Source organism: Ornithorhynchus anatinus, chromosome 21 (assembly GCF_004115215.2).
Source record: "Ornithorhynchus anatinus isolate Pmale09 chromosome 21, mOrnAna1.pri.v4, whole genome shotgun sequence".
Lineage (NCBI taxonomy): Eukaryota > Metazoa > Chordata > Mammalia > Monotremata > Ornithorhynchidae > Ornithorhynchus > Ornithorhynchus anatinus.
Genome location: NC_041748.1, coordinates 8659160 through 8674339, shown reverse-complemented (window position 1 = coordinate 8674339; position 15180 = coordinate 8659160). Strand labels below are relative to the sequence as shown.

Below are 15180 nucleotides of genomic sequence, written 5' to 3'. Positions count from 1 at the left end.
AGTAGGCACCTACTGAAGATTGGAAGTGAGATCATATACTAATTGCTGTGGGGCCACCCTGTACACACAATACGGCATAATGATCACTTCCAACATGAGCTGGATTTGAGCCAGAGATGTAAAGATTTTAAACTGAGAAGCAGCTTGGATGAGTGCTTCCCCTTTTCCCTCTGCTCCCTCTGCTCCCTCTCTGCTCCCCCTCCACCCTCTGCTCCCTCCCCCTTCCCTCCTTCACCTTCCCTCAGCTAAGCCCCCTTTCCCTCTGCTCCTCCCCCTCTCCCTTCCCCTCCCCTCAGCACTGCGCTCATTTGTATATATTTTTATTACCCTATTTATTTTGTTAATGAGGTGTACATCCCTTGGATTCTATTTATCGTGATTATGTTGTCTTGTTTTTGTCTGTCTCCCCTGATTAGGCTGTAAGCCCGTCATTGGGCAGGGATTGTCTCTATCTGTTGCCGAATTGTATATTCCAAGCACTTAGTACAGTGTTCTGCACATAGTAAGCGCTCAATTAATACTGTTGAATGAATGAATGAGTGGAAAGAACTTGGGCCTGGAAATCAGAGAACCTGGGCTCTAATCCCAGCTCTGCCACTTTCCTATTGTGTGACCTTGGGCAAGTCAAAACATCTAGGTGCTTCAGTTTCTTCATCTGTAAAATGGGGATTAAATGACCATTCTCTTCCCACTTAGACTTTCAGCACCATTTGGGGCAGGGGAATAGGTCTGATCTGATTATCTCGTATCTACCCTAGTGCTTCTTTCAGGGCTTGTACATTATTATCATTAAGATTAATAATAGTCTTAATATGATTACTACTGATCATAGGGCACTTGAGTATTTTATGCTGTTACCTTATGTTCTCGTGTCCGACCCATAGCGACACCATAGACACATCTCTCCCAGAACACCCCACTTCCATCCGCAATCATTCTGGTAGTGTATCCATAGAGTTTTGTTGGTAAAAATATGGAAGTGGTTTATCATTGCTTCCTTCCTTGCAGTAAACGAGTCTCTGCCCTGGACTCTCCCATGCATCTGCTGCCTAGCACAGGTGAGTTTTGATTTATAGCAGTTGCCTTCCACTCATTAGCCACTGTCCAAGTTAGGAATGGGATGGGTAGGCCTCTGCTTGACTCTCCCTCCTGTAGTCATGCCTGGTAGAGTACTGGAAGTTCTCCAGGTGTCACCCTGAGAGGGGACTGTTTTATGAGTCCCTGGTAAATTAAGAAACACAGATCTATTTTACCAATAAAATCTTCAATTCAACAGTTACATTTAATATCTCGGAGTGATAGCCTAACACTTCTCTAGATTTTAAACTCCTTGAGGGCAGGGATTATGTCCATTTGCTCTAGTGTACTCACTCAAGTGTTAAGTACAATGTTCTGCATAGAATAAACACTTAATAAATATCACTGATTCAGAAGGGAGGTGTTTACTTCAAAATTTAAATTTGACTACTTTATTAAATTCCATTTGGTCTTAGGAATGTATGCGGTAAGGTAACTGCAAGCTTTACTGTTTCACTGTGTACATTTAAGAAATCAACTGATATCAGTCTTGAATTTTTAGCAATCTAATCCCTAATCTGACCTGCATTAGAAATATATACTTTACCCTTATATGATGCTTGTTAGGTATGCACAAAATGCTTACTAATGGTGGGGAAAGGTACAAGGGTGATAATTCAGACACAGCCTCTGGCTTACAGGGAGCTCACAGTCCAAAAAGCAGGGCAAGAACAGATACTAGGGCAAGAAGCAATACTGGTAAATTCAGCAAAAACAAATCAACAAGAAGAAAAGCAACTGCTCATTTCTAGGAAGTAGTTCTCTGACTTCTCCCTCTTCCATGTCATAGATATCCTTGGTCCAAAAGTCACAAGACTTCCCACTACTCTAACTTATTTATTAGAGGTGTTTCTCCCCAAGCTGTTTCTGTGGGTTGGCTTCTCCCCAGTGTGCTTCTCCCCAGTGGTGGCAGATATGAAGGGAGAAAGAAGTGGAAAGGCATCCTATTTGCTAGACAGTCAAAAGGGAATCCCTGAACCTTGATATTGGGGAAGCTGTGTGAACCCAAGCCTGCCACTTTAAGAGGAACTGGTCTTCCTTCATAGACTTGTAGACAAATTGAAAAGATAAGCAAATAGATAAGCAAAAAGATAAATAGAGAAACTGAAAATTGAAAATGAAATTGAAAACTATTGCCAAAATAACTCCTTGCAGGAGCACAATCTTACCTGTTTTTTAAGCCGAGAAACTGGATGGAAGTGGGAACGATAGCTATCCGCACAGCCGATTAATGCTTTGATTGTTGCATTCTCCTAATTTATAAAAAAAAGTTAGTAATAGACAGAGATTTAACTAAATTTCTATAACTTTTAGATTATTCTGACTCTTTTTTTATAAAAGTAACAGATCATCTGCAATCAATCAATCAATAGTATTTATTGAGTGCTTACTGTGGCAGAGCATTGGATTAAGCTTTAGGGAGCTCTAGGGAGAAGCCGATTGGGGGAGTACAATAAGACAGTAAACAGATTCCCTGCCCATAGCGAGCTTACAGTCTAGAGAAGGAGATGTACATATTCATATAGACATACACGTAATTGCTGTGGGGCTGAGGGTAGGGTATAGACCCAAGGTCATGGGCAACGCAGAAGGGAGTGATAGTTGGAGAAAAGAGTGCTTAATTAGGGAAGGTTTTTGGATGAGATGTGACCTCACTAAGCCTTCGAAGGTGAGGAGAGTGCTTGTTTGGTGTAGATGCAGGGTGTATATCCAGGCCAGAGGAGGGATGTGAGAAAGGGGTCAATGGGGCACAGAGAACGAGCTGGCTCTAGAGGAGCAAAGTGTGCAGGTTGGGCTGTAGTGGGAGATTAGTGACAATCTTGTTCTCCTGGTGTGTGTGTTAGAAGTGTTTAGAACAATGCTCTACATACAATAGAAGATGTATCTGCTTTCTTTTCCCTTTAGACTGTAAGCTTGTTGTGGGCAAGGAATGTGTCTTTTAATGTCATATTGTACTCCTCCAACTGGTTAGTACAGTGCTGTGCAACTGTATAAATATCATTATGCAGTGTGAATGATGAAGATTACAGATTCTACTACATTGCAGATAAAGAAACCTGGTCTACAATTTCCAGGATTATTAACTGTGAAACTGTGAAGTTATATTGGTCAATCACAAGCATCAGTAGAGTAGCTGTTTTAATGCTAGATTACAGTTTTTCCATGAGTTCTGCAATTTCCCCTTGATATTCTTCCAGAAGTCTCAAAATTCCTTGATTTAAAAAAAAAGATTCCCCAGTTTCCAGTAATTTATTACATCAGCTTTATCAATTTGATTTAAAACATCCTGTGTAATTACCTTAACTTGGGATTCAAGCCTCCTGATTTATCTGCTACAAAAAGCAATTTGCATGTGGAAATTTCTCTAATACCTTCCTCAATAAAAACCGAACCAAAAAAGTCAATGGTACCTTTGGCTATATCCTTTTCACTTCACTTCCTCCCAGAAGCCTTCCTTGATTAATTTCCTTTCACCCTAAGCTATATCAATCCCTTTGACCAACTTTATCATTTCTGAATTTATGCCCTTCTCAGTACTTACAAAGATATGTGTTCTCAATTATTTATTTTGACTGCTCTAGTTGGAAATATTTTTATGTCGGTCCCTCCTGTTAGACTATAAATACCTGTGGGCAGAAAATGTGCCATCTCTTTAGTCTGTACTACCAAAGTACCTAGCACAGTGCACCACTCTAAGCGGGCACTCAATAAATATTACCATTAGTTCTAATACTTTGAATACAATAGTTATATTAAGTGGCTCTACCATGTCTTTTTTTTAAAATGCTATTTGTTAAGCACTTACTATGGACCAGACGCTGTATCAAGTGCTGGGGTAGATACCAGACACAGGCAATATCCAACATGGGGCTCACAGTCTTAATCCCCATTTTACAGATGAGGTAATGGAGGTTCAGAGAAGTTAAGGTCATGCAGCAGACAAGTAGTGGAGCAGGGATTAAAACCCAGGTCCTTGGACTCCCAGTCCCATGATCTTTCCACTAGGACAAGCTGTTTCCCTTTAAGTCCCATTTAAGTTCCATTCCCAAGCACTTAGAACAATGGTCAGCACACAGTAAGTGATCAATAAAAATGATTGAATGAAAGTCAGCTTCCTGCTTTTGATACGTCTGAATAATAATCTTTTGTTAAAAGCTTAGGCATCTCTTGCCGAATGTTCTTCACACTCCTTTTTGATCTAAAAATTTCTTCTTTTCATCAAACCTGTCACAGTTTATAACTTTTCCTGGTTACTTAACTTGGGTGAGCTCTCCGTTTTTTACCAGAAGGATCAATCATTTAATCAATCATATTTATTGAGCATTTACTGTGTGCACAGCACTGTACTAAGCACTTGGGAGAGTACAGTGTAACAGAGTTGGTAGATAAATTCCCTGCCCACAACGCGTTTACAGTCTAGGGGAAGGATAGTTTACAGTGGGGAAAAAATCAGAAGAGTCACAAACAATATCCATAGTGCATTACAGAGCTGCAACTGGGTAATGCAATAAAAAGCTAGAGAACAGGTATTCTGAGGGGGTGGGGGAAGATGGTCTTGCTAACAAGGTGGGGGGTGCAGGATACAGGATGGAGTGCAACGTAGGAGGTGATTAAGAGATCTAAAACACTCTGAAGTATAAGGGGCATGTTCAGAGTAATTTATTTGGTGCCTGTTTCTTATGGGATAAGCTCCATATGGTATATATGATATATATATATCGTTACATGGGCAGTAATGTGTATGATACAAGGAATGCTTTCAAGAGTAGAATGAAAAGGATTTAAATACAAGAGAAGCCAAATTGTAATAAAATTGAGTAGGATGTCAATCCATCCTTTGAATTGACTGAGTTTACTTTAAAGCCATTACTTGGACGTCAACCTTAATGCACTTTTCATGATCTTTTATGAGAATGCTATTAAATCTGAATCCTGGTTTGCCTTACAGTTGCTCTCTCATTTCAAGATAACACTGTCAAGGTTAACTGGCTCAAACACTCCCCTTCCCCTTCTTCTGAAGTACTTTGACCAACTTGAATAACTGAATGCAGCCCATTTCGATAGATAAGGAGTAATATTGTAAGCATAGATAATGGAAACATCTCTTTTCCTGAATAGAATGAGAAAAATAACTTTGAAAATTTTTTACATAAAAATCAAATTCAAACTCTCACTATTGTTACATATGTACATTGCTATTTGATAATCAAACTATATTTACTGGGCTTTCATCACTGTTTTAAAATATATTTATAGAGTATTAGTCAACTGGGGGGATTTGGGGAACTATGGAAAACTGTACTTCGTTCATTCATTCAATCATATTTATTAAGTGCTTACTGTGTGCAGAGCAATGTACTAAGCGCTAGGGAGAGTACAATATAATTATACATGGTGCTCTTTCACTTAACGCAACTAATTAAGTTCGCTAACCAGGGTACAGGAGTACAGTTATGTCAGATTGTTCAAGGAAACTGGTCGTGTGTACTGCTCACCATGAAGAGCCTGTTAGGTTTACTGTTAAGATTTGAAGGTGACTGTTGGTTAGAAATCTTCAATGAATAGGCCTGGCTTTCTGAATGACCCTGAAGACCATGTTGATATACGCTGTGGAGCTGCAACAGGAGAATCAAGTTCAGTGTGTGCTTTGAATAAAGCCTTACCTTAAAAACTGATAGAACCTCTTCTCCAACAAATCTGAGCAAAAGTACAATGGAAAATGCAAGTATCTGATGTGCTATTTCTTTTGGAAATTTCTGTAAATTGAACTCCCCGTGACTTAAATGATCTCTTACACGTGGCCCCTCTTGATGGTTCAAGAAGTCCCAAAGAAATTCCTGAGGACAAAAAAAATAGGGCAGATAACATTACACATACAATAAGATGGAGAATTTTTGTTAATTTCAATTACCTACAAGCCCATTATCCCTCTCAGGGTGGCACTTGGAGAGTTTCTCTACCAGTCTCAGCTATGGGAGGGAGAGTCAAGCAGAGGCACACCCATTCCATTCCTAGCTTGGCCAATGACTAGCGAGCGGAAGGCAATCTGCTACAAGTCAAAACTCCCCTTTGCTGGGCAGCAGTGGCTTGGGAGAGAGTCGAGGGCGGGGGCTCCAGTTTACTGGGTGGAAGGTGGCAATGGTAAACCACTTCCGGATTTTTACCAAGAAAGCTCTCACAGAATAATTGGAGGTGGAGTAGGGGTGTTCTGGGAGAGTTATGTCCAAGGTATTGCTATGGATCGGAGACTACTCAACGGCATAAGACAAGACAAGGCAAGCCCATTATGGTTTTTTTTATAAAATCTATAAACCAAGAAATAAGTTTGTGGTTCAATGTCTGGTCCTATGCCGTTGTTTCCGACCCATAGCGACACCAAGGACACATCTCTCCCAGAACACCCCACCTCCATCTGCAATTGTTCTGATAGTGTCCCCATACACTTTTCTTGGTAAAAATCCAGAAGCGGTTTACCATTGTCTCCTACTGCACAGTAAACTTGAGTCTCCGCCCTCGACTCTCTACTGTGCCGCTGCTGCCCAGTATCGGTGAGTTTTGACTGGTACAGATTGCCTTCCACTCGCTAGCCCCTGGCCAAGCTAGGAATGGAATGGGTAGGCCTCTTTTTGACTCTCCCTCCCATAACTGAGACTGGTGGAGTACTGGAAATTCTCCAGGTGTGACCCTGACAGGGCTTGCGGTTCAATACAGAGCACGTATTTCAAGCTCTTTTTAAATGCCAACCCATTTGCCCTGCCTATGAACTTTTGTTGGTTTCACAACTACATGGCAAAATTTTCTTCTGGATGAATAAAGTTTGGTGTGTGATTCATCATCAGTGGTATTTATTGAGCACTTACTGTGCGCAGAACACTGTACTAAGTGCTTGGGTGAGTGTACTATGGTAGGGTTGGAAGTCTCATTCCCTGCCAACAATGAGCCAGTTTAGATTCCCAGCTAGAGAAGAGATACAAGGAGAGTATCCTTTTTCAAGTTTTCTCACCAAGGATAAAGGGAGGTAGAATGCTTTTTAAAGAACTGTTCTGCCTCTACTCCCAAGAGTCTGACACCCCAAACACCAGGCTTTGGGTCAACATTATCAAGGAATCTAACTCTATCTCTACTCTCCCAACCAGGCTTGGACCTGCACAGAGGCAGTTCCAGGTCAGAGTCCCTATGATGAATGTATGTTATTAGATCCATGTAGTAGAGCAACATGGGACAGATTACTATATCCTAAATCAAGTAGGTGCATTTTAGATCTAGTTGTCTGGGGTTAATAACTCTAGCATACATGGATTCAACTTGCTCCTTTCACCTAAATAAGGTTTAAGAGTACTACAGTACAGATCCCCTTTGGAAAATCTTTTGCCCTGGCTGAACACAAATTGGCATTTTACACCTAAATAACTTTCTGAGATCTGCTCTAAAAGCAGATTTTAAATATGAAAAATCAAATCAACTACCATGGTGGGTTCTCCAAGGAAAGGCGGAAGTTGGTTGATCTGCTCATCTTCCAGCTGCCTTGCCAGTATCTAAAAAGCCAAAGGAATAAATTCTGAAATTTTTCAATTGGAAACTTGTTAGCATCTGGAGAATGTACAACTATAAGTTATAAAAGCACTCTTCAACGAAGAGGGATAATTCTTTATTGTGGAAGGGAAATAGAAAGGGAGACGCCATTGCAAGTATCAAGGCAGAAGGTATTTATCAAAGCAACAGCCTATCTGAGGTTATAGAGGGATATTAAGAAAACTCAGAATAAGAAAGAATGATTCAAGTTTGAATTTCATTTTTAAGAACCTATGCATTCATAATAACATTGCGGATATATTCTCTCTGCAATAAAACAAGATGGCTACCAACCACAAGTCTTCCCTAAATATTTTAAATCCAATAAGGACCAGCTTCCCCTTTCTTTCTAGCCACTCTGGGAAGGAAGCCCCACCAGATTGCCAAAGCTTTAAGTGGGCAGAACACACCTCCTGGCTACTGGGCCCTCAGAGCTGCAAACAACTGCCCAGTCCCACGATGGTGAAGAATAATTTATAGTAATGTCTGTATCCCTCTTTAGTCTGTAAGCTCACTGTTGGCAGGGAACTCTGCTATCATGTACTCCCCCAAGAGCTTAGAACAGTGCTCTGCATATAATCAGCGCTCGATTATCAGCTCTCCCCCTTCTAGACTGTGAGACTGTTGTTGGGCAGGGATTGTCTCTATCTGTTGCCCAACTGTACTTTCCAAGCGCTTAGTACAGTGCTCTTCATACAGTAAGCACTCAATAAATATGATTGAATGAATGAATGAATGAAGATTGATTTATTCTAGATTGACTATGACTATTATTACTCCCTTCTGTGTCACCCTGATTTGCTCCCTTTATTCATCACTCCCCTCCCAGACCCACAGCACTTGTGTCCATATCTGTAATTCATTTATATTAATTTCTGTCTCCCCCTCTAGACTGTAAACTCGTTGCGGGCAGGGAATGTGTCTGTTATATTGTTATACTGTACTCTCTCAAGCTCTTAGTACAGTGCTGTGCACATAGTAAGAGCTCAATAAATACGATTGACTGAATGACTGGCTTGCTTCCGAGCCTTTGCATTCCCCTCCTAGATTAGTGTAAAGTCTGGAACAGCTGCAGAGTTCAGTGGCAGGAGCCAAGGTAGAGGGAAGATCGGCCCGTCCAAAGAATTCATACTAAACTGCGAGGCAAGTACCTACTACTTCCAGACCTATATTACAGACTCTTTCGACTTTCTTTAATCTCTGGAGGATTTTACTGTTCATTTATTCTTATTATTGTCTGTGTCTGTCCTGCCCCCACTGAAATCATGTGATGACAGCTGGGTCTTACGGACCCTCTTATAATTAACCCGGTGCTTCACACAATACTTGATGCATATTAAGAGCTCAGTAACTACCACAAATCATAATGATAGGAATTCATATTTATAATCAATACTGATAGGGTTGTTCCTTTATGTTCCAACCTTGGGTCAGGTAATAGATTGCTGATCTTCCCAGAAAAGCTTTATTGAAAATTGAATTTAAAAAAAAAGACACCAAAAAATCTATTAGCAAAAGATCCTGCTGTAATTGAAAGGTAGCAATCCAGCCAACCTGCCACCATCTCTTGAAGAAGAGCTTCCTTTCCAAAATAGGGATGAAAGAAATCAAGGTAGAGGTGCCAGAAGAATATAAAAACAGAATACACTTATCAGAGTTCAGTTTGTCAAGCACTTACTATGTGCCAAGCTCTGAATTAAGCACTGGGGTAGTTTCAAGATAATCAGGACGGACACAAGCCTATCCCACATGAGGGTCACAGACTGAGGGAGAGAAAAAACAGGTACTGAATCTCCACTTAACAGATGAGTATACTGTGGCACCAAGAAAACAAGTGGCTTGCTTAAGGTCACCCAGCAGGTAAGTGGCAAGAGCCGTAATTAGAATTTACTCCCAAACTAATGCTTGTTTCACTAGACTATGCTGCTTCTCATAAATTACATCATCAATTAAAGAAGCACAGGCCAAGTCCCTTGGCAACTGTCATGTCTGCTGTAGGATGCTGATAGTTGCTAAAAATAAAACTTCAATCTTAGTTTTCCTTTAACTTCTGGAGTTTGGTTGGAATTGAATCACACCCTTAAACAAATCATACAAAGATCAAGCAAAATGCCAATATCAAATTGCCATTTCAAAGGATCTAAGGGTTTAATTACTTACTTCATCAAATGTGGTGTAGAGAGCTGAATGCTTCAGAAAGAAAAACAATTAAAATTAAAAACAAGTGGTATTTTTCAGTCTTAATTCTAGTGTTTTACAAGCATTAATCCAGGCTACGTTCACCCCCACAATACATAAAATCCAGAAACATGTCACAGAGTAATTACTGATATATCCCCGGGGTGCTTACTATGTCCAGATACCAAAGTTGCACCCAATCATGAGTAGAAAATCAATTTTCCTGGCTCACCTTCCCCTGTTTTGAGCAGTTTTCGTTCCCCCTCCAGATTTGAAATAGTCCTTTCCTTTCCTATGTCTCCCCAGCTCCCGTCTCCAGGATTATTTTTAAACCTGTGTCCCGGTTCTCTGTTCAAGCTCTTGTGTCTAGAGCAAAGATAATATTACCGGGGTTCTAGGTGGGACCTTCACTCTGAAAACATGTTTGAGTCCTGCCCTGCCTTTTGCCATAGGTAGCATGCTGCTGACTTAGTTTTACCCTGCTTTCTCCTTTCTAACTACCCTATGTCAGCTCCACCTACTTCCCACCCTGTGCTCACAATCCCAAACTCTCAGCAATCACTCCCCAAGGCCCCCCAGCTGCCACTTAGGCACTTCTGCATCACCTCAAACTCGGCTACTTACACCCGACCCTTTATACTCTACTGTTTCTGCCTTCCTGTAATTTACTTTAGTGTTTGTTTTCCCGGTTAGATTGAAACCTTCTTGAGGGTTGGGATCCTCTCTATCAACTCAATCAATCAATCAACTAACTGTGTTTGCTGAGCCCTTACTGTGTGCAAAGCACAGTCCTTTAAGCATTTGGGAAAGTAGAGTATCAAAAGTAGACATTCATTCAATAGTATTTATTGAGCGCTTACTATATGCAGAGCACGGTACTAAGCACTTGGAATGTACAATTCGGGCAACAGATAGAGACAATCCCTGCTCAATAACGGGCTCACACTAGCTCTGCCCTCAGGCAGTTTATAATCTAATGGGGGAGACAGACATTAAAATAAATTACAGGTAGGAAGAAGCAGTAAGATATGTACAGAAGTGCCGTGGGGGTTGTGGGGATATGTGAGTATCTCAGTTCTCAGGGATTCAGATTCAAGTGCTTGGGGGACGCGGTAGGGAGAGAAAATGGAATGGGGAGATGATAGACCTGTCAGGGGAGGCTTCCTGGAGGAGATGCCATTTTAATAGGGCTTTGAAGATACCAATCAATATTGTTTACTGAGCGCTTACTGTGTGTGCACAGCACTGTATTAAGTGGTTGGGAAAGAACAATACAACAGATATTCCCTGCCCACAGGGAGTTTACAATCTAAAGGGGGATTATTCATTCAAGCACATTTATTGAGCGCTTACTGTGTGCAGAGCACTGTCCTAAGCACTTGAAAAGTACAATTTGATCACAGTCTAGAGGGGGATGCTGTAGGAATTAGTGTGATAGGAATGAAATAATTGTGTGCCTTAAAGCTGATGGGGAGGAGTTTCTGCTTGATGTGGAGGTTGATGGACAAACGTTGGAATTTTTGGAGGGGGGAGATGTGTGCAGAATGAGGTAGTAGAAAAATGATCCAGGAAGCAGATTAGATTAGGAATTGGATAATGGCGAGGCTGGAGGTAGGGAGGTCACCAAGGAGAGTAATGCAGTAGCCAAGAAAGGATATGACAAGTCCTTGGACCATGGTGGTAGCGATTTGGATGGAGAGGAAGAAGATTCTGGAGATGTTATAAAATGAAGATAGGCTTGGCAGAATAGTAATAGTAATAATGATAATAATAGTATTCGCTGAGCACTTATTATGTGCCACCACTATACTAGACACTAAAGTAGATACAAGATGATCAGGTCCTATAGGGGGCTCACAATCTAAGTAGGAGAGCAAACAGGAATCCCCATTTTGTAGATGAGGCAACTGAGGCACAGAGAAGTTAAATTACTTCCCCAAGGCCACACAGCAGACAGGTGGCAAAGCATGGATTAGAACCCAGGCCCTGTGACTCCCAGATAGACATTCTGTCCACTAGGCCATGCAGAATAGACAGGCTGAAAGAGAAAGAAGAGGTAAGGATTCCACCATGGTTGCAGACCTGTGAAATGGAGAGGAAGGTGGATAATGGGAAAGTCGGGGAAGAAGAGGGTTTGGGAGAGACATCTAAATACAGATGTTCTGAAGGCAGGTGGAAATGTGAGATTGCAGAGGAGGAGAGTGGTTGGGGCTGGAAAGGTGTACATTTGGGAGTCATCCATGGAGAGATGGTAATTGAAGCTGTGGAAGTGGATTAGTTCCCCAAGAGAGCCCCACACTTAGGGAATTGGAGGCAGAGAAGGAGCCAGTGAAAAAGTCTGAGAAAGAGCGGCCAGAGCAGTAGGAAGAGAACCAGGAGAGGACAGTATTGTAGAAACCAGATTTGCTAGCATTTCCAGGAGAAGGGGTGAGAAGTCCAGGCCAGGGAGTCAGAAGGACCTGGGTTTTAATTCCAACTCTGTCACATGTCTGCTGTGTGACCTTGGGCAAGTCACTTACCTTCTCTGGGCTTCAGTTACCTCATCTGTAAAATGGGGATTAAACTTTGAGCCCCATGTGGGACAGGGAATGTGTCCAATCTGATTAACTTTTATCTACCCCAGCACTTAGAACACTGCTCGACATAGAGTAAGCGATTAACAAGTACCATTATTATTATTATTACCCACAATGTCAGAGGCTTCAGAGAGGTAAAGAGGATAAAGATGGAGTAGAGGCCATTGGATTTGGCAAAGAGGAGACCATTGGTCATTTTGGAGAGGGCAGTTACAGTGGAGTGGAAGGAGCTGAGGAGGGCATTGGAAGAAGTGAGAGTAAAAAACTGGTTTGAGGAGCTTGGACATGAATGAGAGGAGGGAGAGGGGACAATAGCTGGAGGGTGCAGTAGGGTTGAGGGAGGGTTTTTATTAGGATAGGAGATAGGTGTGCTTGAAAGTGGAAGAGAAGCCACGGGGTGGGTCAAGATTGTGGTCGCTGAAGGTAGAATAGTGGCGGGCAAGTGTTTCAGAAAGGTGTGAAGAGATGGGGCTGCAGGTGCAGGTGGAGGGGTTAGATTTCAAAACGAGGCAGGAGATCTCTTCGGAGATGGCTAGGAAGGATGAGAGAGTAGATCGGGGGCTGGGGGGCGGGAAGGGACTGAAAAATCATGTCCACTAACTCACTCTACTCTCCAAAGTGTTTAGTACAGTGCTCTGCCAGAGTAGGTTCTCAGTAAATAAAAAATACTGATTAATTAATAGGGAGGAAGACAGAGGTGGTTTCCTGAGGGAGGGGGGGTTTGTGCAGGCCCAAGAGGAAACCAGGTGCAGCAGTCTGCTTGGGGCTGCAAAGAGTGGATGGGGAAAGGAGGACCCCCCCCCTTATTCACCCTCTCCAATCCCACAGCATTTATGTACAAATCCATAATTTATTTACAATGTCTTGTCTCCCCCTCTAGATTGTAAGCACAGTGTGAATGGGGACTATGTCATTTATTGTTGTATTGAACTCTCCCGAGTGCTTAGTACAGTGCTCTGCACACAGTAAGCGCTCAATAAATACCATTGAATGAATGAAAGAATGAATGAATGGAGCTCCTGGAGGGTGTGAGATTCAGGAATGGCAGCTCTTCTCTAGACTGTGCGCTTGCCGTCAGATATGAAGGGGTAGGGAGTTCCAGGCCAGAGGCAGGATATGGGTAACGGTTCACTTGTTCTAATGTTATATTGTACTCTCCCAAGCGCTTGGTAAAATGCTTTGCACACAGTAAGCACTCAATAAATTCAATAATCATTATTATTAATAATAATTATAATAATAATAACAACAACCCAAGTGACCCCAGGGGGACATGAGCCACAACTGAGAGGCTAGATCCTGGGTACCCGTGCTGGGGAATAAAAGATCAAGATCCTAACCCAGCTTCCGTGTGGGGCAAGAAGGCCAGGACTCCATAACAAAACGATTCTCCCATGCTGGACACTCCGGAGTCATATGTAGTATAATTCTGTGCATCCTGCAGCCTTCTTTTATTTGGAGTATTGGACTCTGGTAAACACACCATCTTAAAAATACCTTGATCTTGGTCTTGAGACAAAGACTGTCCTTTGTAGCAAGAATGATATCATTACAGAAGAGATGAGTAAACTCCATCTACAGGCATCAATTACCTAAGGAAACTCTAGACTACATGCAGAGTAGGGAGAAGGGAAATCTCCCCAGAAAAGAAAAAAAAGGGGTTCATGTCTTACTTAAATAGGACCAAGCCTGCCAAATATCTCATTCCAAAATGCATGTCGATTCTACTGACAAATGAATAAGGCCATTCCTTACTCATGTGAACTAAATTAATTTAAATTTAACGTGGAAGAATTAGGATGGATTCGTAAATCAAATTAAGATCGTTCATACAGTAAGAATATACAGAGAAGCAGCAAGGCTCAGTGGAAAGAGCCCGGGCTTGGGAGTCAGAAGTCATGGGTTCTAGTCCCCGCTCTGCCACTTGTCAGCTGTGTGACTGTGGGCAAGTCACTTCACTTCTCTGTGCCTCAGTTACCTCATCTGTAAAATGGGGATTAACTGTGAGCCTCACGTGGGACAGCCTGATTACCCTGTATCTACCCCAGTGCTTAGAACAGTTCTCTGCACATAGTAAGCGTTAACAAATACCAACATCATTATTATTAATGTAATAAAAAAAACTTGGTGATTTTTTTGGGCTAAAATTGGGGTGTTTAGTCCATCTTAAAAAATTATAAGGGAGGCAGGAATTGGGTAGAACCTAAAACTGCAAATCTAATCAAAAATAAAACCAAAGTTTTTTACTAGTAACTTGCCCTGATAAGTTGCTTGCTGTGTAACTGGCCAAATAGTTTTTTTAATAGAAAAGAAATATATACCTCTGCTGTTAGAAGTCTTTTGGCACATTTGTTAACTGTGATGAAAACTTTTCTGAGTCCAGTTTCCAGTTGAGGGAGTAGCAACATCACACTTTCAGCATACCTGTGGAAATCACAGAAATGAGAAAACTGAAAATGATGCTCACTCATTGGACAGGAAGTTAAAAAGATCCAAAGCACTTTATAAATACCAAGCAAAATTCCTCCTCTGCAGCTTTAGAGTATTCCACAGTCATTCCTCTAGAGCTGCAGTGGGAAGAATCATCTCCCTTCACCCTTCCTAGATCTTCTGATGGAAACAAGCTTATATCTTATTCTTCAAAGAACTGGAGATTTCTCAACAAGGAGAGCCACCCACAGAACAAATTCCCTCAGCACTTTAATAGGGCACAAACGAAACATTTTAGGAAAATGACACCTGATGGTTACCCTCCCAGAAGACTCATCAAAAGTGC

General features: G+C 41.6%; 1 protein-coding gene across 8 annotated transcripts in view; it reads right to left on the bottom strand.

Moving 5' to 3' along the window:
• Positions 1-15180, bottom strand: part of ERMARD (ER membrane associated RNA degradation) — a 59801-nt gene that overhangs the window by 15970 nt on the left and 28651 nt on the right. For 3 of the 8 annotated variants that reach the window (XM_029049505.1, XM_029049512.1, XM_029049509.2), the window contains exons 9-13: positions 14726-14828; positions 9811-9840; positions 7545-7613; positions 5742-5915; positions 2247-2330 (exon numbers count right to left, since the gene is read on the bottom strand). In XM_029049505.1, the coding sequence (XP_028905338.1) occupies positions 2247-2330; positions 5742-5915; positions 7545-7613; positions 9811-9840; positions 14726-14828 (460 nt within the window). Of the gene's footprint in view, positions 1-2246; positions 2331-5573; positions 5694-5741; positions 5916-7544; positions 7614-9810; positions 9841-14725; positions 14829-15180 lie in introns of all 8 variants that reach the window. The other 5 variants (XM_029049507.1, XM_029049511.1, XM_029049510.1 and 2 more) reach the window with 5 other exon arrangements.